Genomic DNA, 25779 nt, shown 5'->3' with positions numbered 1-25779 from the left:
GTCTTCTTTTGAGGACTTAACTCAGTACCATTTGCCTTCTTACCACACCAAAGGCAATCTCCATCATGAATTTTATTGCTATCTTTCAGGCTATCTATTGCTTTTAACCTATTTTATTTTATTTTATTTATTTATTTATTTTTTTAGCACGGTATGTGGGCCTCTCACTGTTGTGGCCTCTCCCATTGCGGAGCATAGGCTCCGGACACGCAGGCTCAGCGGCCATGGCTCACGGGCCCAGCCGCTCCGCGGCATGTGGGATCCTCCCAGACCGGGGCACAAACCCATGTCCCCTGCATCGGCAGGCAGATTCTCAACCACTGCGCCACCAGGGAAGCCCTAACCTATTTTAATATGTATTTCATTTCTCTTCTCTCATGAATATTATCACACTGTATTATTCTGCAGCATGTACTTTTTCATTTACCCTTACATTTTGAGATATAGCCATGTTAATACACAGAGAGCTAGTTTATTCTTTTAATGGCTATATAATGTTCCACTGTAGAACTAGGATACCATTTATCCCTTCTTTTAGTGGATGACATTTAAGTTTCTTAAGTTCTGTTCTTGAAAGTGTGCTGCAGCAGCCGCTTCGTACACATTGACCAGAGCATGTATGCACAGCTTTCTCTAGGGTGTACCTGGGGTGGGAATCACTATGTTGCAGGATGTGTATGTTTTCAACTTTATAAGACTTTTTTTTGGACTTTATAGGACATTAAAACTATTCTTTTTGACTTTTGCCAATATGTTAAATGAGAACAGTATCTCAGTGTTTTAAATTGGATTCTCCTGGTCACTTGTGAGATTGGAAATCTCATGTTTATTGGGCAGTTTTCTTCCTCTCTGAATTGCTTATTCATGCTTCTTGTCCATTGTCTATTTTTTCTTTATTTAATATATAGATGTTCTTTATAAATTCTGAATATTATTTCTTTTTATCAGTTACATGAGTTGCAAATATTTTCTTTCATTTGTCATTTGCCTTTAAATTTGCCTCAGTGTCTGTAGTTCCACGGAAATTTCAAATGATCAAATAATCGAAGTTCTTAAACTTTTTCTTTGTGAATTGTGCTTTCCTTTATGAACTATGACCTGGTAGTGAGAACATCTCTACAGAGAGCTTTTATGTTTGCCTCTGCTAAGGGCCCTATGCGTTTTACTGGCCCAGGACCAGTTTGTATATTAACTTTGATACTTGGGACCCATGCTGTGAGCTGGGAGTGGGTGCTGACTTAGCACTCATGCACAGCACTTGGGTTCTGCACTTGGCCCTTTTCTTCCTCTGGTCCCAAGCAGAAAGTTAGCTCCTTTGTCACTCTCCTGGGGAGTGGTCACGGTGTAGCTAGTTTCCCTTGTGTGTATGGACAAGTCCTACATGACTTCTTGCTCTTCGTAGGTAGCTTGTTTCCTGCACCCATGTGCACAGGTCCCACAACTAACACTGAAGGCCTGGCCACCAGCTCCTCAGACGTATCTCAGGTCCAGTTCTCCCCAAGAGTCACTTGGCTTTGGCTCCTTCTCACTGCTCTGACTTTGAGTTCCATCTTTATTTTCAGCACTGGGACACTGGGTGTGTGTGTGTGTAGTTGTGGTATAGTTTGTCCAAAATTTCTGTGTTTAAAGTGGGAAAAAAGATTTCTATGTCAATTCAGACATACTGACCAAAGTTCTGACTACCTTTATATATACTAACCGCAAATCTAGATTCCCTTTGTTTTAACTATTTTACGTGTTGGAGACAAATTTTAGTTCTTCAGTGCTTAATAGAAGCTTGGCAGAAAACCCCCTACAGGCAGCCTCCCCCTGACTAGAGACTAGTTGCTTTATTACCTGGTGTTCTGTCTCTCCCCATCTACTGTTTCACTTGCCTGACTTGACTGTCTCTTCTCGTAAGAGAGCAGCAACAGAGGTAGAGAAACTATGCCATGTGTAAAACCCCACATTAGGATTTCTGAACAAGAGATCAGCTTTATCCTAATTCTTCTTCCCAGTAATTTGTCTTTTAGGAAATAGTATTTTCTTTTTGCGGGAATAACATAATTTGTATCCAGTGGCAAAGTTTATCCTAGTAGGTGCCCAGCTCCTTGCAAATGTACATTTATGAGATCACTTTTTTCTTTTGTGCTTTAAAACTCTAGTTGAACATAATATTCACAGTTTTCATAGTTTTATCTCAAGACTCAAGGAAAGTTTTGATTCATAAGCTGTTAGGTGACAATGGTAATAATATTTCAGAAGCATCTCTCCACTTTTGCAGTTGTCATGGTAAAATCAAGAGATGATGCCTTTCCATAAACTATCCCTAGGAGCTATTGTAAGAAACAAGATTACCATGCTAGATGAACCTCAAAATGCTTGATATGTAATATTGGTCCCAGAACCACCCTTTTACTGGGAATGGCTCTTTGGATGGCTTGAATAACAAAAAAATTGCTCTGCATCACAGCATTTTAGGAGGTTTTGTTGCTACATGATGCTTGGCATTCTATGGGATCCACGGCGAGGATATTTTCAGCCTTGCTCCCAAAATGGAGATTTTAAGCAAGGCTCACAGAAAAAGGAGACATATCCCTTCCTTGATTTATCGTGTCACAGTTCCCTCCCAATTTTCACCAACTCTGAATCCAGCATTGAAACCAGTCATATTGTACAACTGAGGGGTGGAGAACATAGTCAGAAAAGTCAGAATAACTCCACCAGCCATGTGACCTTCAGCCTTACCTCAGAGATGTTTCTGGGGAGCCTCAAGTGACATTGCACCAGTAAATACCAATAGACCCAGTCTTCAGTAGAACCTTGGCTCTTGGGTGCTTCCCCTTGTCCTCAGGTGACCTGGCAAACACTCAGAATTATATTCATCTGACAGATAACCAGGGAAGAGAGGAAAGAATCTAAAACAAAAGAGGGTAGGCTATCTTAATCAGAATGCAGGTGAAAGGGATGGAACAGTACTACTTATCAGAAGATTCAAAAAACTGTGCTTAGGAGGGAATCCAGAGTACATTCAGATCAAAGCCATTCTCTCTTATGTGGGGATTTATGGGTTCTTATGAGAGTAATTCATCATGATATTATGAAATCTCTTCTCCAGTGTTTATCAATCTAATAATATACTGATCTAAAGAGCCAAGAGTAGAAAAAAAGGTGGACACAGAGAATGATAAAAAAAAATTCCCAGGTTTTAAACTCTGCTTCTTCAGGATTGTTGGGACTTAAAGGGGCCAATGAATAGCCCTGTGACAGACAGCCTTCTAAGATGGGTCCCGAGACTTTCTGCTGTCCTGGGATACATACCTGTATAATTGCCAGGACTGTAAATACCTAATTAGGTTATATTATATGGCACAGACAATGTTGAGAAAGGGAGATTATTTGGGTGGACTTGACCTAGCCACATGAGCCCTTTAAAAGCAGAGAGGTTTCTCTGGCTGGTCACAGGATGGGTAGCCAGAGATTTAAAGTATAAAAGGGACTTGACCCACCATTGTTGGCTTGGAGATGGAGGAGGTCACATGGCAAGGAATGTGGGTGGCCCCTAGGAGATAAGAGTGGCCCTAGCTGACAGCCAGAAAGGAAATAGGACCCTGTAACCTCTAGTCCTATAATTGTAACAAACTGAATTTTGACCAAAAAAAAAAAAAAAAAAGGAATGAGCTTGGAAGCAAATTTTTCTCTAAAGCTTCCAGATGAGAAATCAGTTTTGGCAACACCTTGATTTTAGCCTTGTGATGTCATGAGCAGAGAGCCCAGCCATGCCTTGCTGAACCTCTGACTTATAGGATTCTGAGCTAATAAGTGAGTATTGCTTTAAGTTGCTAAATTTGTGGTAGTTTGTTACACAGCAATTTAAAAAATCAATACAGATTTTGGTATCTGGATGTGAAATGCTACTCTAACAAATACATAAAAATGTGGAAGTGTTTTTGGAGTTGGGAAGTGGAGAGAAGTTGGAAGAATTTTGAGGAGCATGATAGAAAAAAGACTAGAATGCTTTGAACAGACCGTTAGTAGAAATATGGATAAGATGTGGCTGATAAGGGTTCAGAAGGAAGCGATGAACATATTGGAAACAGGAGAAAGGAGGATCACTGTTATGCAGTGGCATAAAGCCTAGGGAATTCTGTCCTGCAGTTAGGTGGAAAACCTTCCTAAATAATGAACTTCATATTAATGAACTAAGAAGATTTCCAAGGTGTTGAAGATGCCACCTGGTTTTGTTTTTTGGGTGTTTTTTTTTTTTTTTTTTTTGCTACTTATAGTAAAAAGGAGAGAGATAAATTGAGGGAAGAACTGTTAAACTAAAAGGAACCAGGACTTGATGCTTTGGGAAACTCTCCATCTATCCTAATGGCAAAAGACTCTAGAGTTAAGAGTTTATTTCCAACAGCATGGCATAGGGAAAAGACTGAAAGTGTGAATGTACAACCCTTTGTTATAGCCTCGAAAAGATCAAAAGGTCAGTGTATCCATTCATATAAGCAACACTTCCAAGAGATAAGGGGTGTTTCTCATAGATATTCTCAAACTAGAGAGCCTCAGAGAAGTTTAAGGGCAATTTCTCTCAGCCACATCAGCAGGAGGCCAAGAGAGAGAAGGGTTCATCTCAAAAAGACCTGTGTTTATTGGCTTTTTTCTAACAAGGTGAATCCCATAAAATCCACAAAAGCCCATTTGGTTCTTGGGGAACCAAATGCTCTGGGGAGCAGAGGGAGGGAGAGGGAGAGAGAAAGACTGATTGGTCTAACTGGATCCCATTTAGACTAAAATGACTTAAGATATACTGTCAGTTTATGTAATATACCACTGGGGACCAACTGAATTGTGAACACAAACAAAAAACACTGTGGCAGCACTCAGTCATGCAGTGACATTCAGATAATCTCAGATTGGTTTACAACACTTTTTTACATTTTTATAAAATGGAGAATATGGAATATAAGAACTCTCATAGACTCTTTCGAACCTAAAAACATGTCTTTGAACCTCTCTGAACGCCAGTTTGACCTCTGCTCTAAAATCCGCCCACCCAGATCTCTCACTGCAAGCATCTCTGCAAAGGGACCACCTGCAGCTAGAGCTGAAGCAGCCCCATCTGGCTGAGGACCAATCTGTTGAACTACTTCCCACTCTCAGTTTTGTGGTGCTCTCAATTACTAACTCCTAGAAATGTGATCTTGCAGTCAAAGTTTGAGCGGGTGTTTTTCTTTTAATTTTTGGTCCTTTTATTTGAAAATCTGATGAAATAGCCAAAATATTGGCGCCATAAAATCTAGTAGGTAAATTAACTATCAGGACATTACAGTGGTCAAAAAGAAAAGATAGTTAACGTGTATTTTATGTAGAAATGACTCCAGAATAAACTGGGGGTTCAAACTTTATCTTCTGAATATTTAACCAGTCCTCTGAATGATATTGTATGAGTAAAGAAATGAATGCAGTATGGGAGAAAAGAAAATAAATCAAGGATCATATAATTTAAAAATATTCATAATGTTCCTTATTTTGTCATTAAAATTTAGAAATGAACATTAACATAGCTTATTAACTGATTATGACCTTCTAATATGAGTCAAAAATGTAGGGTCAGCTCTCAGTATATGAGTCAATAGGTGACAGAAAAGTAGGATGGTAATCCAAGAGGCTCACTTTTCTGGTTTCCATGTCTTTTAAAAGTGAAGATTTCCATTAGAACTTCTTTTTTAAAAGTGGAAATTATGGAATCTTCCTACTCTTTGTCAGGACACAATTTTAAGAAAAAGTCAGATGGAGGGAAAAAAATACCCTAGATGATCAAGAGACAGATGTATTTGTTTTTCTGTAAAAGATTTCCCAGTAGGCAGTTTTAAAAGTCTTAAAAATTAACTCCAGGTGTCAATTTTTGGCTGCATTTCTGGCTAGGTCTTGATTATTCACAGTGATATGATTTAATTAACAGAAACCTATACAATGCTTGCTATGTGCAAGGTACAGTTCTATGTTCATTTAATCTTCTTAATAACCCTAAGGGGTGGGTACTAATATGATCTTCTTTTTATAAATGAGGAAACAGAGACACATAGAGGGAATATGATTTCCCCAAAGTCACATAGCCATTAAGCAGTGCAATTAGGATGTGAACCCTGGAGGTCTAACTCCATCGTTCATGATTTTAAACACTGTGCTGTGCTGCCCATCACTGTGATTGCTGTTTGCTATTAATTTTGTGATTAATCAATTTTGAGAAAACTTGGTTTCAAACTGTTTGCTTTAGGGTAATTTTCATGGCTTTGATCCTGTCCTAGTGTACTCAGAACTGTTAGATTGATAGGTAATTGATAATTTAAAATCTCTTTAGTAGTCTGCTTACTAGGAGTATTTCTTTCATGTTTTACAGGTACACGCAGTCTGTCTTATTAATATTCTCTCAGGATTTCTCTCCTTGGGTTAATGAACCACTATAGCCAAACACTTTACAAGAAGCCAGACCATTATTGTTTGATCACAGTTGAAGTGTCAAGTATAAGACATGTGTTATGAGCAGGTTAAAAAAAAAACAAAACAGCTTCATTGCCTCCTTGGTGTTGCTCTTTTGTTAAGTTGACTGAAGAAAATATTAACAATTTTGATTGTGCGTTGTTTTTTTTTTACCTCTCATTATCTTATTTCACAAGAAGAAAATTTCCACAGGCTTCCAACATTGCATCTACCAACCTATCAGAATCTGTACCCACTCCCCACCTTACCTCCTTTCACAATGCATTAAGTATCTGTACTCCTGTCTATGGCCAGCCCCTTCACTTATGCACAGAATCCTATTCCCTCTCTCCTACGCAAGGTCATCCAAATCTCTCTCCCACCACCACTTCCCCCTTTTATTCTAGATCTTTCCTATTAACCTATAAATATACCATTCTCACTTGTATTTAGAAGCACACTCTCCCTTGACCTCATGCCTCCCCCGTTAAGAAAATCTCACCATCCTGTAGCCTCTACACACAGTCCTCGCTTCATCCCACCCATTGTCTCTTGAGCCATTTTGTCCCTCGACTCCAGCAAAGCTGTGCTTGTCAAGGTCATCAGTGATCTCCATGTTGCTAATTCCAGGGGTCTGTTCTCAGTCCTCACTTTACTTGAACTATTAAGATGGAAGTGATCACTGCCTCCTCTTTGGAAAACTTGATATTTAGCTTCTAGGAAGCCATCCTCTGTTCTTTTATCTCACTGGGTTCTCTTTTTCCATAAACTTGGATGGATCCTCCTCATCATTCTAAGTCTTGGAGTTCCCTGGGGCCTCAGTGCTCTAAGTATGTGTACTTTCTAGGGGATCTCAACCAATCAAATATACTTCATATGCCATTTGTATGCTGACTCAAATTACCAATTAGTATCTCTGGTCTAGATTTCTCTCTTGAACTGCAAACTCACACATCCCACTGCCTCAAATCTAATTTGACCCAAATGTAATCTCATTTTTCTCTCCAAACCCACTCTTTCCCCCATATTCCTTTTCTCAACAAATGGAATCCTATTCTCCCAGTGCTCAGGCCAAAAGCCTTGATATTTTGACTCTTGTTTTCCCCCCTCACACCCTATACTCACACCCTTACCTATTGTCATGAATAGAAGGCTCTGCCTTCCAAATCAGAACTATTATAAACCTCTTACTCTTCTAATCCATTTCTCTGCCTCCTCCCTTTCTCTTCCCTCCCTCCCCCTCCATCGATCTCCCACGCAACAGTCAGAGTGATGCTTTTAAAAGGCATGTCAGATTATGTCACTCCCCACATTATGCTCAATATCTCTTGGATCTCATATCCTGTCACTTCCCCCATCACTCCTCCTGCTCCAGCCATCACAGCCTACTTCTTCCTCCTCGAACACCCTAGCACATGTCCCCTTAGCCTTTTGCACTGGCTGTTCCTTCTGCCTGGAAGAGTCCTCCCCCAGATGTCTGTATAACTCACTCTCTCACTCCATTCAGGGTCATGCTCAAACGTCATCAAAGAGAATGTCTATCCTTGACTCCAAACTTAAAATAGCATCCTCCTTCCTTGTCACTCTGTCCATTTACCCTACTTTATTTTTTTCTTGGCATTTATCGTTCCTCTGACATATCTTTAGTTATTTATTGACCGTCTTCTCTTTCTCTTCTAGAATGTAAGCCCTGTAAAAAGGGGGGATTTGTCCATTTTCTTCATTGTTTTATCTCCAGTGCCTGACACAAGGCACTCAATAAATATTGTTTGAGTGAGTGAATTTAATGAATGAACAGAATACAACTGTACTTTGATGTTGAGATATAGAGGAAAATATGCCAAACTAGGAGGCCCTAACAAGGTGGATGACCTTGAGCAAGATATGTAGGCTCTGCAGGATTTTCCCTCCCCAATTGTAAAATGAGGTGTTTGAATTAAATGATTGCTAAAATCACCTCAGCTCTAAGAAGTCATGATTGAATGACTCTGAGGTTTGATTACTTTTCACTTTTCACTCTCCCTGACACTTCAGGCTTTGAAATACAACATCCTCAGTATATATACTCCCTTTTTAATGAACAGTGAAAACAGAGAAATTAAATAAGATTACAGACAAATTCATTTTAGCAATATCAACATATGACATGATCATTATGTAATACTTCAATGCGCAGACTGAAAATAGACCTTACCTCTAAAGTAGACATAACAGTTATTTTTAAATCCACCTGGAATTTCAATTAAGAGGGAGATAACTAATGTGTTTACACCAGAATACTTTCTTGGCTCATCATGCTCTAAGGACATAAGACTACATCATGGCAGAAAATAGCTATTGCCAATTTGAGTAGGCAGCTCTGCTATGGAAAAAATGCTCACATAAGTGACCAAAGTGAAATCACCTAAAAGATTCATGTTATTTACTTACACATATAGACATCACCTACTTCCAAACAATTTATAATAAAGGCACTAACGTTATTGTGCTAGATATCTACCCATTGGGGTGTATCTACTCTCCATCCTGCTCTGTGTCCCAGGGAGTTGCCCTATAGAAGGCTCCCTTGCCCTCTGGCTTCTGGTTGGGTTCAGTCAAAGTGGAACACTAGAGATGAGGATGAGGGAGGAGAGTGAGGTTGGGAGAGCTGCTCCCCCAGCTCCTGGCCCTGCAGAGTTGTGTTGACTAGCTGTGTCCTCCACCAAAGGTCTCAGCCCCTGTCAGGTGGCCCTCCCCACACAGCCTTCTCTGGCTCTGGGTAAAGCAGCATGGCTACTACATGATCCCTTGTGATTGCCCTGCATTCTAACCTTCTTTGTCATTGTCCCCTTATTACATTCTTCTGGATTTAACCTAATTTTGAGTGTGCCATCTGTTTCCTATTGGGAATCATTAAAATAGAAAATTAGTAAGAGAATAAGAGACAAAAAACTAAGAGGATGGGAATATAGTTATGTCAGCAAACCAAGACTAAAAAGGGGTGCTGTAATTGAACATGGTTAAAGTTAAAAGGAAGCATTTAGCTCTTATTTGCTAATAATAGACAACATCGAGCACATCAGGAGCTGGCAGGGGGAGGGAGGCAAACCACCCAGAAGAAAGCATTTTCAATAGAAGTTTTACTGAGTCTAAATCAACCCTTATATGATATTGTGTTAACCTTTATAAGGCCTATGGCATAAAATTAAATCATAGTTCTGTGAAACTTTTCTATAGAAAGTGAAAATAATGCTGCATGCAAGGTGATAAAAAGTGAAAATGTTATATACAAGGATATACAGTATTTTTGTCATTTAATTTGATATGGGAATAGAGTTTAAAAACTTCCAGAATGAATAACAGTCATGTCCCTTAGATATTCCTTCTAAATTTTGATTTTTTTTGGACAGACTTTTAAAACATCCTTTTGTAATTATAAAGTCTTTTATGTCCATAGTAAATAGTTTGGAAAATACAGTCAACCACACAAAATACAATAAATATCACCCAAAATCCTAAACCACTAACAAAAGATTAATAACAATGTTCATATATTCTTTTTTCTATATACACAAAGATTTTAATTTAACTAGATAATACTGCATATATTATTTTTAACCTGATTTTTTGTGTGTATGTGTGGTATGCAGGCCTCTCACTGTTGTGGCCTCTCCCGTTGCGGAGCACAGGCTCCGGACGTGCAGGCCCAGCGGCCATGGCTCACAGGCCCAGCCGCTCCGTGGCATGTGGGATCCTCCCAGACCAGGGCACGAACCCGTTTCCCCTGCATCGGCAGGCGGACTCCCAACCACTGCGCCACCAGTGAAGCCCAAAACCGGATTTTTTTCATTATCAATATATCTTGCATATTTTCCTCTGTATTCCTACCACATAATCTTTGGTGTTTGCATAGTGTTTCATTATGTGAATAATTGCATTTGACCAATTTCTTATTTGGTGGTGTTACAATATTTCCAATTTTTTTACCCTTTTAAGGCTGTAATAACATACCTGTATATAAATCTTTGCATAGGTGGCTGCATATTAATTCTTAAACTTTATTTCTTAATTCTGAAGGCTTTTGCTAGTTATTTCCCTATTTATTCTTCAGAAAGAGTATGACAATTTACCCTCTTCCTGTAGGTAGATGTGCTTGTTTATCAGATTAGAGATTGGTGGCAAAAAAGTTCAAGTTTAGGACAATGAAAATAAGTAGCTGAAATACAAATAGTCTGAATTGTGGACTGAAAGGAGATCCATTAAATTCAAATAACCAGGCAGGATGGTGGAAAAACTGACTTTTTATTTTTAAAAACCAAAGAACTAGCTTTGATTTCTTATCCATGTAGAGAGTTTTCCCATCTTTGCATAAAGAATGACATGCAAAATAATTATTTTGGAGCCACAGAGATCTCTATACCACAAAGTATAGAAGAGATAATGTTGGCTGAAAGGTTCTGAGGATGGAAGTGACCAAGTGTCCACCTTTAGCCCAAAAAACTTTGAATCTGGCTTCCATGGACAATTTGACTTAGAGAAGTACCACGCCCTTGTGGTCTTTGGGGATTAAATGTACCTCTACACCCCACATGACTAAATGAATTGGTTCACTGATGTCTGTGGTCTATCATTATTTTCTGTCTGGATACTTTATTAATAGTTTCGGATTTATATGAATTGATATAAGAAAAGTACTGTGTGCAGTGTTGCCTTTCCATATTCTTTTCCACTGGAGTAGTTTATCTTGTACCTCTCATCTGCAAGGTGCAATACACTGGATACAAATAAATATTACAGGATAAGGCATGTTCCTTACCTTTCAGAAGTTCACACAAGTGTGTGAAAATTTACTTGGCAAAATACAGATGATTGTCAAATAGATCGCATAGAAATAAGAGTCAGACTTCGGTTGGTGGTGACTTTATGTGATACAGACTCATCTACATGAAACACGTGGGAAAAATTTAAAGTAAAAGAATGACTCTTTTTAATGAAGAGGCCCTGCTGTGTTTTCATGCGGAGCAACAACACTTTTTCTGTGGGTGCATATTCCAGGCCAAATGTAGAAAAGGTGTGAGATGCGAGGAATTAGCTAAGTAAATGAGAATCTAGAGAATGGAATAAAAATCACTCCGCCTCAGTGGTCTATGAGGAAGGCAACTGGATATTCTGTACTTCATATTTCATGTATTTTGTATATCTGGTTAAGAATTATGACATCCTCCTGAATAAGTCATTAGAGCCTTTGGAATAATGACCTAGGAGCAAGGTATAGAAGATTGCTTGAAATCAGAGACCAAACTGTCTTCCTACTCTAATGCTTTAGTCCTAACTTTCTGGTTTCTATGTGTAAATAAGAAATTCTTCTTCCATGCAATTATAATTTTTGGACTGAAGGAATGAAAATAATTGAATGGTTATGTAATATTACTCCAAGTTTTTAAAAATTAAACTCTGATATACTCTTAATACCATAAATGTCATGTTTACTAGTGGAGCTTTTAACTGGAGACAAATTGTTTGGAAGATTACAAAAGTAAGGTGGGATATAAAAATGATCTTAAACCCTCTGAAAAGATAGCACAGCATTACTTTGGCTCATAAATCTATATAGAGAATAGTTTCTTCAGTTTGTTTATACTTTTATGGGCTTAACTCTACCCAAATGAACAAAATGTGGGACTACGAAAGAGGACTATCCAGTACAAATCAGAGATAACAAGCGGAGATGGGGGATAATGAGGGCCCATTTTGGTTTTCAGAAAAGTAAGCTTTTTCTAGAAACCTTATCTGCAAGTCTAGAAGAGACAAGCTTTAAATTCACCTCTTACCCCGTGCGCTAACTTTCTGGTTCCTCTATTGTTGGAAAGTTATAAGGATCACTAAAAGAATCTAAACAGTAGTGTGTTTAAAATCTGTGTCTCAACAAATGTTCCAAAAGGCTAGTTAAATACTCTTAACCTTAACTTTAGTTTGAACCTTGCAAAGCCAATGTTTCATGACACACACTTCCTGCTCTTATTAATTGATGGAAAGTAATGGAACTGTCCTAGGGAAATGTTTAGTTCAGACTCTACCATCCTGCAAATAAAACTGCTGGCCTGGTTCCCATCCATAACTTTGTTATTCTCAGACCAGAGACTAGAAAGTGCTTCCACTCACCTAATGATGATCACTTAAGCCCTTCTATGTGTTATTTACAATACAACATACTAGGGATACAAAGATGAATAATGCAGATCAATATGGAAAGTGTTATGCTAAGGATACATAAATAGTGCCTTAGAAGGTACACCTAGTTATGTCTGGAGGAGAGGGGGAAGGAGGAAGCCTGAGAAAGCAAAGCTACAATTGAGTCTTAAATGATGGACAGGAGGGATTTAGCAGGTAACAAGGCAGGGAAGAGCATGCCAGGCATGTAGTAAATGTCCAAATATATCAGTAACAATCCAGTGTTAGACTCTCCTGAAAAAGAATCAAGGAATACAAGGCAGAACAAAGAAGGGAGGGTAATAAATCTTTTTTTTTTTTTTTTTTTTTTGCGGTATGTGGGCCTCTCACTGTTGTGGCCTCTCCCGTTGCGGAGCACAGGCTCTGGACACGCAGGCTCAGCAGCCATGGCTCACGGGCCCAGCCGCTCCGCGGCATGTGGGATCCTCCCGGACCGGGGCACGAACCCGCGTCCCTTGCATCGGCAGGCGGACTCCCAACCGCTGCGCCACCAGGGAAACCCCAGTAATAAATCTTAATTAAGGATCATTGGTGTGCCAAGGATTGAGCGAACATTTTCTTTTTTTTTTTCAAAATATTTTTGCTATTATTATTATTTTTTTTTTATTATTTTTAATGAAAAGATGGAATTCGAGCTAGGAGCTCTCTCTCTCTCTCTCTCTCTCTTTTTTTTTACTATTTATTTATTTATTTGGCTGTGTCGGGTCTTAGTTGCGGCACGTGGGATCTTTTGTTGTGGCATACAGGATCTTTCGACGTGGTGTGCAAGCTCTTCACTATGGCATGTGGGTTCTCTAGTTCTGGCGCAAGGGCTTAGTTGCCCTGCAGCATGTGGGATCTTAGTTCCGTGACCAGGGATCAAACCCGCGTCCGCTGCATTGGAAGGCAGATTTTAAAAATTTATTTATTTATTTATTTATTTATTATTTTTTAATATTAGGGATTTTTTTAACATCTTTATTGGAGTATAATTGCTTTACAATGGTGTGTTAGTTTCTACTGTATAACAAAGTGAATCAGCTATACATATACATATATCCCCATATCCCCTCCCTCTTGCTTCTCCCTCCCACCCTCCCTATCCCACCCCTCTAGGTGGACACAAACCACCTAGCTGATCTCCATGTGCTATGTGGCTGCTTCCCACTAGCTATCTATTTTACATTTGGTAGTGTATATATGTCCATACCACTCTCTCACTGGAAGGTGGATTCATAACCACTGGACCACCAGGGAAGTCCTACTAACATTTTCCCTAGAGGGTTCAGAGGAAGATTCAAGGAGATGGCATTTGTTCTGGTCTTAATGGTAGAATAAAATTAACAGGTGGAGGAGGAAAATGAAGTTATGCTGGTTGAGAAAACTGCAAAAGGCAGATAAACATGAAAGTGCATGATCACCTTTTCTCTTCTATTTATGTTCACACTCTATAGATCTTTTCCAGTCTTGTAGCATCAAATAGCATTTGTATCATTTTAAGTAGATATCTCCTTAATTTAGACCAGCCCTGAATTCTCCATTGAGCCGCCCATCTGTACTTCCAGATGTTTATTTGGAATCTCTACTTAAATGTCTTACAGTCACATCAATTGTTTAATGTTTAATACTGAGCCTCCTGACTTTCTTTTCCAAACCTGTTATTCTTCCAATTTCCCATCTCAGTTATTGGTAAAATCATACAACCAGTTGCTCTAGCAAAAACCTAGGAATTATCCTTGATTCCTTTTAACTTCAACAGCTGTGTCTAATCCTTAAATGAACACTCTGACTCCACTCAAAAGCACATCTCAGGGCTTCCCTGGTGGCGCAGTGGTTGAGAGTCCGCCTGCCGATGCAGGGGACATGGGTTCGAGCCCTGGTCTGGGAAGATCCCACATGCCGCGGAGCGGTTAGGCCCGTGAGCCATGGCCACTGAGTCTGCGCGTCTGGAGCCTGTGCTCCGCAACGGGAGAGGCCACAACAGTGAGAGGCCCACGTACCGCAAAAAAAAAAAAAAGCACATCTCAGATGAATAATTAATTTCCTGGATCCCAGTGATCATTTTTGCCATATTCTCTTTGGTCTCTGTTTCTCCTTTGCTCCTCTACTATCCATTCTTCACTCAATATAGCCCAAGCTATATTTTAAAAATCTAAGTCACATTATATCACTCTTTGCTTTAAACTCTTCAATATCTTTTTTGTTTTGTTTCTAGAACTAAATCTTTGCCTAATCATCTAGCCCCCATCCAGCTTGCCAAACTTACCTCCAGTCTTAACTCACACTACCTGCTCCAGCTGTGCTGTTTTCTTCCCAATTCTGAACATGTGCAAGGTCGTTCCCACTCAATACTGTTGCACCTAAAGCTCACATTTCCTGCAGTGATCTTCCTCATCTCTTTCCATGGTTGTCTCACTCTCATCTTTCAAATTTTAATCCAAATGTCATTTAAAAATATGCCTTCTAGTGGTTCTACACAGATTTTTCTAAATCATCACCATACTTACTTCCTTCTTAGAATTGAACATGTAATATTCTTTTCATTCATTTACTTGTTTATTTTCTCTCTTTCTGAAACTCCCAGCTCCATGAGGCAAAGGCCTAATTTTTCTTTAAGCACCATATCTCAAGTACATAGCACAGTATCTGGCTTAAAGCAGATGCTCAATAAGTATTTTTTGAACGAATGAATGCCAAAGTCAGTAGTTTCTTAAGACTGTAAATAAGGGTTTGTAGAATCAAATACAGAGGCATTACATAAAATAAGGATTGAATTTGCTTTGATCATTGGGAAGTCACTGGCAAGAGTAGTGAATTGGGGTAGAGGCAGAGGTAGGAATGACTTGGGTGAGGACTAAAATAAGAGATGTGAAATTGGAGAAGAATAGGTATCATTGACTGAAAGGGAACAATGAAGGGTGTGGTGCTACAGTCTTGGGCATCTAAAGAAAGTCCTTTAAAATTTTTGTTAATGGGTGAGATTTGTGTAGATTTTCATGTGAGGAGAAGGGAGCAGCAAAGACCAAGAGGTTGAAGTTACAGGGGAAAGAAGGGTAGGTGATGGACTAAGGTTATGAAGATGGAATTGGGGAATAGGTTCTGGAGCCCAGGTGAGGGTTGCCTTGGAAAGAAGGAAGGACAGCACTTCCTCTGAGGAGCAGGACATCAAGGAAGGAATCTTTTAGGGTCTGCCTTTCCTCTGATAAAACTGAAGAAATAGAGGCAGGTATGGAGTTTAATATAGTGAATGGGTTTTGAAATACCACTGTGAGCAATCGAGAGGCACTGGCCAGGATTCATAAAAGGAATGCTGATTGTCAATAAAGATTCAGCTGAAACCATCAATTTGGTACAGTTGCTGTTGGAAGTCCCAGGATAATAAATCACAGTTTCTGCAGTCTAGTGGGAGAGAGGAGCAAGGATACTAATTAGCAAAGCCTTGTGGTGAGGGCTGTACTAGAGGAATAAAATTATATGACCAGAACACAAAAGATGATGGGGAAGGGCTCGTAGGTTCTGGTCATAAGATCGATGGCTATAATTGAAGCTTTTAGAGTTGGAGCTGTTCTCCATGGTGGTAGAATCCTGGAGGAGGAGGTAGCTCACTGGAATAGAGGAAGTCATGGGACTCTGAGTTGGCAGGTCAGAGGGGCTTCAGACTGAAGTTGCGTAGGAAGGTAGAAGGAGTTGTTCTGGACCACAAGTCCTATGTGGCTGTGACTCACATATCTGAATTCTCAATGAATATTTGAGAATGACCTGGAAGTCCACACATGCCAGTGATAAGGACATGTAGAGGCTGATATAGCCAGATGTTGTAAACATCAAAGGAAGAAGGCATTGTACATGAGAGGGACAGTATCAGTGTCTCAAAGTAGCCATTAACAAGGAAGAAAATGCCCAAATCATTCCCCAGCCTCCTGGCACATGGGACACCAGAAGAAAAGCATCCTTCACTCAGGAGAATTTCAGTCAAAACCATAAAGAGAGGGAAAGAGAGAGAGAGAGAGAGAGAGAGAGAGAGAGATTGATTCTCTTGCTACAACAATGGCTGAGGATACCAGAGTCAAGGATGGAAATAATTGGTCCTGAGATGCCAAGAAGCCTCAGGTGTGATATACTTCTAGGGCCTGCACAGGACACTGCACCAGATGGTGTCAGTGATCTGAGGACACCAGCAACCTGTGGTTGGTATGCTTGTTGTCAAGGGACTGTCAGCAGAAGGACCACTGACTTCCCTCCAAGGTCAGTGCTGGGAATAAGCAACATTATTGGTCTGTCAGAACCCAGAGAAAAATGCCCTTTAATCCAATATCTGTTCTTTTGAAGTATCTTCTTTTTCCCTCTGATTATGAAAGAAATATATATTCATTTCCCAAAATAAGGTAACACAGAAAAATACAAAGAATAAAATAAAGATCACTTATAAACCCAGAGGGAGATAATATAATGGTTGTTAACATTTCCATATCTGGCACTAATAGAATGCCTTGGCATTTATCAGTTAGGACTCTGAAATATCAGTCAGTGTTTCCTTTTTCTCCCTTTCCTACCCTTTCTTTCACTTTACATCTTGGTGTGCTGCTACCTTCCTAGCTTCATCTCTGTTCTCCCTAGATTCCGATCTCCATCATCTCTGGAGTAGAATCACTTTACCTTGGAGCCATCAGTAACTCAGTAGCTCACTAAGCATTGAATGAATGTCACTGGTGTGACTGCTCCTGTTGCAAGCCCTGCTGCAGAGTTGCTATGGCTGTGGCCATGGTACTGGGATGCCTCTTTTGGTTCTGCCAGATGTCAGAGCCTATGCTGCTGGGCAAGTCTGGAAACCACTTGGCTTTTCATATTCATTTCTCAAAAGAGAAAATGCCACCTTGGGGATGAGGCTAACCCATACTCTACCAAGACCCCTTGGCTGGTAGCCACTCACTGCCATTCACCATTAAGGTACTGTTTTTTGGGGGGGTTTTTTTTTTTTTTTTCCTGCGGTACACGGGCCTCTCACCGTCGCGGCCTCTCCTGCCGTGGAGCACAGGCTCCGGACGCGCAGGCCCAGTGGCCATGGCTCATGGGCCCAGCCACTCCGCGGCATGCGGGACCCTCCCGGACCGGGGCACGAACCCGCGTCCCCTGCATCGGCAGGCGGACTCCCAACCACTGCACCACCAGGGAAGCCCTAAGGTACTGTTTTTTACCAGCAAGAATCCACTCTCTTGACCCAGACACAACATGGCAGGCCAGAGCGGTTGAATGGTCCTCTGTCAATTAAATATAAACTTCAACTGCCCCATCACTAGGGGAATAATTTTTTTAGCCCCCTAAAAATAGCTTATGTGTGCTTCAGGTTTTCTCATTCTGCCTCCATTCCCAGAAAAAGGAAGTAAAACATGCCTAGTGAGAACAATGCTTTCACCTTTTTGAGCCTGATAAATCTGTCCTTCATGTTACCACATGAGTCAGAACTACTATTTATCACAACCCTGCTCATTTTTTCTTTTCCTCCTTCCTCCCACCTATCTCCTGCCACTTCCCCAGAAGCATAAAACTTTCAACATCCTGCTGTCCATTAGCATAAATAAACTCGAGCTTTTAAAATAAAAATAGGTTTAATGCTATATTTGTTAAAGACTACATTACCATAAGAGGATAAAAATATTCTTGAGTAACAGGTAGATCATATACTTTAGAGACAATAACATGCTTTTATTGTGGTTCCCTGAAAGCCGATTATTTTAGCCATAGATTAAAACCTTAGGTCTCAGCACAAGTTACATTTCCACTTCAGAACCTGTTAAAACATGCAGTTTCTCAGGACATGTATTTTTGTGTTTTAACTTATTTTTTCTGTTGCCAATACACTGTAGGCAGATCTAAGAGATAAAAAAGATGAAGGGTCATTTAAATTCAATATTTGCTATATGAAACAATGGATAATGTTATAACTTTGTTCCTTGTTTTTAACATACCTGTTGTTAATTTAAATTTTATGTGATATTTATGCAATAGATAAGAAAATACTGGGCGAAAAGAGAGCAGAAATGGCAAGAAATGGAAATGAGAGATCTTCAGCATCTAGAAGAACTGAAGAAATTAATGGCTGAACAGTCAGTAAAAGACAGAGAAAGGTAAAAGAAAAAATTTAAATTGCGTGGTAATGGAATTCTGTAATGTGTTAGGTGAATGGAGTCTTCCGTAATGTGTTAGGATAAATAATATCAGAGGGAGCATTTTTCTATACTTAATGTGTCCTTACAATATTTATATTCATAAATGTATAAAATGATACTTACAATGTATTTTAAACTCTCATATTCATACATGAATCTCTAGTTTTCCATTTTGTTCCTTAGAGAGCTTCCTAGTTAAAATCCTCACAGAGGATTTCATAGTACTTGATTGCCCACTGTGTGTGTGAAATAATACTGGGTGCTTCTGTGACTTAATATTTTGACCCAGAAGGAGGAGACCATTATTCAGATAAAAAGTCATTTACTACGACTGAGGCTGAGGAAGACAGTACACAATTATTCTGTGCTCTGTGGTATTCATTCTAGTATACTTAAGATGTACCCAATGGTATAGGAAAAACCTGAATTCTCTAGAATAACGCAATTTTAGAGCTGGAAAGGACATTTGAGATCAACTAATCCAGTTTCCTCATTTTATGAATGAGTGCACTGAAAAATTAAAATTATTTTTCTCAAGGTTACTACATCAGTCAGGGTCAGTGAGGAGACAGAGACAACATGGTAATTAGGATATGAAAAGTTTAAGATAAAGAATTATTAATTCTAACCAAAAAAAATCTCTGTTATATAAAGGGATAAAGAACTTTAAAGAATGCCGCAGGGCTGAAGGGAGGGTTCTCATGGAAGGAACAAATTTGGAGGTGGGGCCCCCCTCTCCCGTGGTTGGGATTCAGACCTCATTGTAGAAGGTGTGGTTGTAGCCTGCTGCATGGTGGAGAGGTTCGTGGATGGGCTCATCCATAACTTGTTCCTAGTCATGGGGCGAGCAGGCAACACCCTACCTGCGTGCAGGAGACCGAAGCTGGAAGTCAAGTGTTACGATGCTTATGCCTGCAAGACTCAGTGGGAACCTGACCATGGGAGTACCTCTGAAATTTGATGGGAAACTGGCCACGGGGTGCAACTGAACTCCACGAACACCACTGGGTGTCCCCCACACATGCTGCTGGTAGCCACGAAGCAGGAACAAGAAGGAGTAAACACTGGAACTAGGAAGGAAAGCCCCTTCCTTCTTCAGCATCCCTCCTGTACCCTTTTCTGACATGGCTAAGCATTGTACCAGCTGCAGAGAAGAAATAGTTACAGGGTCCAACTCTATTTTCATAGAGCAGACAATGAAGGGAGATTTGGAGCTGAGAGACAATAAAGTGGTAACTGGCATAGTTATCTAGTTCAGCTATCTCCTGAGTAGATTTTCCCAAAAGATAAATTAAAAATAGATCTTACATTTCATAACATAAATCACAAGTTTTCTTTACAGTTCGTCAGTATAAAAAAATTGCACAGAACTCTTTATACTTTCTGCTTAATTTCACTGTGAACCTAAAACTGCTCTAAAAAATGAAGTCTACTAAACTAATAAAAATTGCATTTTAGACTTATCGTAACTTAGCATGACATAACTATTTTACACACAAGGTTCACTTATATCTAGGAAGCTTCCTTTGTGACCCATGGGAATTATGTCAAACTCCAGTGACCAAGCTTGCAGAGTGAATCTGTGGTTCCACACAGATGCCATGCAGTTCCCAACAACTTTCTAGATAAAATTCACATGATTTTCCAGGTATCTCAGGATTTATAATTGAGTTTAATCTATTATGAAGAAAGCCAAGAATATAGCAAAGCTAGGGCTCAAGGCTAAGAGATGAAACAACCAGTGAGAAATCAGTTAAACAAGCACAAACCAAGATATAGGAGGATACCAGAAGGCAGACCAGGCCATGGGTCAGACAGAAACAAGCAGCTAAATACTAAAGGCAAGGCAAATGTGGGGGTCAAAGGCTGGTTGGATAGTCTGAAACTACACTGGGGAAACAAAAGAGAGCCACAGGAATTAAAAGGGTAGGTAAAAAGGAACAGATGTGAAGTCCCAGCATCTAGGAGACATGCTTCTGGTAAAATCTGCCTTCATAGCCAGGAAGTTTCTTTGATTACAGAGCCATTTCAGTTGTGTGTTTCTTGTCCCAATAATTATCAAGCTGACAGCCTCTACGAGGCTCTGTTTTGTCCTTTGTAAAATTGAAGTGGATAACTTTTGAGGGCTAAGTAAGCTATCAACTTTTAAGGGTTTATGATCTGTGTATTCAACTCATATGAAATTTTGTAGATTCAGATAATTATGAATCCAACGCTTGCATGACAGTGGGAAATCAGTGAGGAAGGCCATTAAAATATCCAGAAAATAATTCTCAGAAAATTTTGGATGATATTGTAGATAAAAAAACAGTCCTCATTTTGTGATTTAGAGAGATGGAATTTAACATGCAAAAATGCTGATAGCTTTTGCTTCTGACAAGAACCAGAAGTTGTGTTTATTTGTAACCATTCTGATGCTAAGAAATGTGGTTGATTGGTTAAAACGTTTTTTTCTAGTACTGAAATACAATTCATAAATCTCATGTTTGATATTTTAGCTGTAGGCACATTTTTCTCATGTCAGAATAAGAAGGCTTGAAGCAATTTGCAGATCTGTTAAAAACACACATACAAATAGCCTTGAGGGTTTGAAAAGTTCTGTTGTTTATTTCCTTTTTCTATTTTCTAATTCTAAGATTAAGTGTCTTGAAAACAATACTCGTAAATTAGCACATACATCAGGTTGAATCATAAGGAAATTGCATTTTTGTAGGTCAACAAATGGTTAAGTATTGGCAATCTTATGAAGTTCAACATAATAAAGAGATATAGCAATTCCTTTTATTTATTCATTAGATTTCCCATCTCAATCTATTACAAGCTGTCTTTTGCCCTCATCACTTTTTTTTAGAAGGTTTATTTATTTATTTATTTATTTTTGGCTGTGTTGGGTCTTTGTTGCTGTGTGCAGGCTTTCTCTAGTTGCGGTGAGCGGGGGCTACTCTTCATTGCGGTGGCTTCTCTTGTTGTGGAGCACGGGCTCTAGGCGTGCAGGCTTCAGTAGTTGTGGCATGTGGGCTCAGTAGTTGTGGCTCATGAGCCCTAGACCGCAGGCTCAATAGTTGTGGTGTACGGGCTTAGTTGCTCTGCGGCATGTGGGATCTTCCTGGACCAGGGCTCGAACCCATGTCCCCTGCATTGGGAGGCAGATTCTTAACCACTGCGCCACCAGGGAAGTCCCAACCCTCATCACTTTTTAAAATTGTTTTTGCCAAAATTTCCACTCGCCTCCTAATGCCCTATTTTCCTTTCTCAACATGCCAAAGAGGTTGAGGCAGAAGACTCTAGAATCAGGTTGTGAACATTAGAATCCTGGCTCTATCCTTTATAGCTGTGTGATCTTTGGGTAAGTTATTTCACTTTTCTGTGGTTCAGTTTCTTCGTCTGTAAAATGAAGACATAAATAGTATCTACATCATAGGATTGTTACAAGGAGTAAGTGGGATGTTAAATAGAACACACTGACAGCAGGAACGTAGTGAATATGCATTAAATATAATGATTACTATCAATTGACTTTTTAAAACATGAGACACCATCTAACATAATTTGTTTTCAAAATATTTAAGTATTTAAAATATTTTAAATAAAACGTGTAAGAATGAGGACACTCATAAAAAATAAAATGTTGGGAATTCCATGATGGCCAAGGGGCTAGGACTCGGCAGTTTCACTGCTGTGGCCCAGGTTCAATCCCTGGTCAGGGAACTAAGACCTCTCAAGCCACGCGGCATAGCCAAATAAATAAAAATAAAATGTTAAGGTTAAGGAAACAGTGCCCCTTGATCACTAGCCTCATGCAATCTCTCTTCTAGAAATTCTCTCTGTTATCAGTTGTTTAATACATATACATACAAACTAACTATATACACCTACATAAAAAATGAGTTTAAGAACAACAACAAAGAGCCCATACATTTTACAATATAATACTATTGTATTCGCTCCAGTTGCCATAACAAAATACCGTAGACTGGTGGACAGAGATTTATTTTCTCACAGTTCTGGTGGCTAGGAGCCCCAAGATCAAGGTACCAGTATGGTCTGTTTCTGGTAAGAACTCTCTTCCTAGCTTGTAGACAGCTGCCTTCTTACTTTATACCTAGAAGGTGGGAAGAGAGACAGCAAGCTCTCTGGTGTCTCTTCTTATAGAGCACTAATCCCATCATGAGGGCCCCACCCTCATTACCTCATCTAAACCTAATTATTTCCCAAAGGACTCATCTCCAAATACCATTGCATCAGGGTTTAGGACTTCAACATATGAATTTTGGAGGAACACAATCAGTTTATAGTAACCATTTGTGTAAAAACAAACAAACAAAAAAACGATTTATGTATGTACAAATTACCTGTTTATTATTAACTACTATTTATTGTTTGCTGCTAGCATATAAGGCTTTTGTGCCAATTAGAAAAGCTGCCCCTTTCCAGGGGCAAAGTACATAGATCCCCTACAGGAAGCAGACAAATTAGGAAAAGACAAGATGCCCCTTCTGAACCATGGCACACAGCTTGACAAGCAGAGGCAAAGCTGGACATCATACCCCCTTTTTACTCCTGGTTGAGTATCACTTTCTGCAAAGCACAAACTTCACAATGGGTATCCCTGCAAATAGACCTACCTAATTTTTTTTTTGTGTGTGTGTGTGGTACGCGGGCCTCTCACTGCTGTGGCCTCTCCTGCTGCGGAGCACAGGCTCAGGATGTGCAGGGTCAGCGGCCATGGCCCACGGGCCCAGCTGCTCCGCGGCATGTGGGATCCTCCCGGACCGGGGCACGAACCCGTGTCCCCTGCATCGGCAGGCAGACTCCCAACCACTGAGCCACCAGGGAAGCCCCCTACCTAATTCTTTAAAAATATTATATATTATCCATGTTTCTTCTAAAGTTTAGCCATCTGGGATTTCTTTTCATAAAAGATTGGAGCAAAATATCTGACTTTCATATTTTGGTCTAAACTGATAGACAGGTATCACGACACCAATTATTTAATGATTCATCCTTCTGCACTGATTTGAAATGCCACCCTTTATTATATATTACACTTCTAACTGTGCTTTTATATTCATATGGGCTCTTGATTAGATTAAATAAAAACTGATCTATATTTATATTTCTACATCAGTACCATGCCATTTTAATTATTCTGTTTTGCTGATAGTACAAGGGTTCACTCATTGTTCTTTTCAAAAATATATTAGTTATTATATCAAATTTCAATGCAAAAAATCAACAGATTTTGAAATTTTGTTAAGGAGAGCCGACATATATGCCAAATTTAATCTCCAATCTAGGATCATCCTTCCAGAGTAGCTCTCCAGTTCAAGTCTTCTCTTAGGTTCTTTAGAAGATTTCATAGTTCCCCCTCCCCACTCTGGTGAAGGCCTGGAAATTATTTTGGAATAAGTAGAAATGAGTGACCAAGAAGCCAATTATAAATTTTCTTTAGTCGCTATGTGAGAACAGTGTCTGAACTAAGAAGTGGCAGTGGGAATGCAGAGGTGACAGATGCTTATAAAGTATTTAAATTAGGTAAAATATGGTGATTCGTTTCACTAGGGATGGTGTTTGAGGGAAGACAGAGGAAGAAACATGATTCTGAATATTATTGAGCTTTTCTTGTCCTCTTGGGTTGAAAGCTTTTAGTTATTTTGTTTTCCATCTCTTTTATTTTCTAATAAATTCAATTGGCTATAGGTTTTTATTATCTGTATATCTTTGGCCAATTTCTACAAGGCTTGAAATATGTTTTTATTATTTAATTTCTAAATAGTTGACGTTTCACTTTTGATGTCCTAACAATAAATTGGTAGATATTGGGGTGCTTGCCAAAGACAAGGTTGATGGTAGATTTCAGTTTCTTCTACTTTTCTATTTTCTGTCTTTTCATAAAAATGTGCAAAAATTCGGCATGATTTATGGGAAGCTACCAACACTGCTACTTTTAATGTATTAAAAAACTCTTTATTGAAGAATAACTCATATATTACAAATTCCCCTCTTTTAAGTGTACAATTAAGTGATTTACACTTATATAAATTACATTTATATAATTGTATGACCATCACAATAGTCCAGTTTTAAATCATTTACCTAACCCCCAAAAGATTTTCATACCTATTTGCATTAAGTCCCAATCCCACTCCCAGCCCCAAATGACCACTGATCTATTTCTTACTCAGTAGATTTGCCTTTTCTAGACATTTTATATAAATGTAATGCATCTGAGTTCTTTCCCTTAGCATAATGTTTTTGAGGCTCATCCATATGGTAACGTGTATCATTCATTTTTTTCCTTTTTACTGATGAATAATATTCCACTTCAGCATTACTTTTTTTGTTGTTTTTTGTGATACGCGGGCCTCTCACTGTTGTGGCCTCTCCCCTTGTGGAGCACAGGCTCCGGAAGCGCAGGCTCAGCGGCCATGGCTCACAGGCCCAGCCGCTTTGCGGCATGTGGGATCTTCCCAGACTGGGGCACGAACCCATGTCCCCTGCATCGGCAGGCGGACTCTCAACCACTGCACCACCAGGGAAGCCCCCAGCATTACTTTTTAAGTCTGTTTTGCCAAGGCAATATAGTTTCCTTTCTTGTTGGTAAAAGATTAATATTAATGTATGCAGAATGGTTTAAAAAAAGGAAGTTTTAAAATTTATGTAAAGTATGATTTTATAAATATGTTAATTTTGTACAAAGGTCAAATATTCACTCACATTATCCCAAATGTATGAAGAATAGTAACTGATTTCAACTTTTTTATGAGTCCCCTTCCTGTAGGGTAGTGAAGAAAAATGGAAACTTTTAAAATTAAAAGTATCTCAGGCTCTTTCATTTCTAAATGGTCTCATTTCAGATTATCTCTGTCTCTTTGGGGGGTAAGGTAGAAACTCTGCTGGAGGTCAGACAACCTCCCCCAGTAGAAGGGTGGGATGGCTAGTCAGCCTGCAGGTTCTGGTGCCC

General features: G+C 39.4%; 1 protein-coding gene across 1 annotated transcript in view; it reads left to right on the top strand.

Moving 5' to 3' along the window:
- CCDC148 (coiled-coil domain containing 148) overlaps positions 1–25779 on the top strand; it is a 286814-nt gene that overhangs the window by 217368 nt on the left and 43667 nt on the right. Inside the window, exon 12 of the mRNA XM_060106596.1 lies at positions 18655–18773. Coding sequence (XP_059962579.1) covers positions 18655–18773 — 119 coding nt within the window. The remainder of the gene's footprint in view (positions 1–18654; positions 18774–25779) is intronic.

The sequence above is a fragment of the Mesoplodon densirostris genome, chromosome 8 (genome assembly GCF_025265405.1).
Source record: "Mesoplodon densirostris isolate mMesDen1 chromosome 8, mMesDen1 primary haplotype, whole genome shotgun sequence".
Taxonomy (NCBI): domain Eukaryota; kingdom Metazoa; phylum Chordata; class Mammalia; order Artiodactyla; family Ziphiidae; genus Mesoplodon; species Mesoplodon densirostris.
This window is presented reverse-complemented; position numbering and strand designations above follow the sequence as displayed.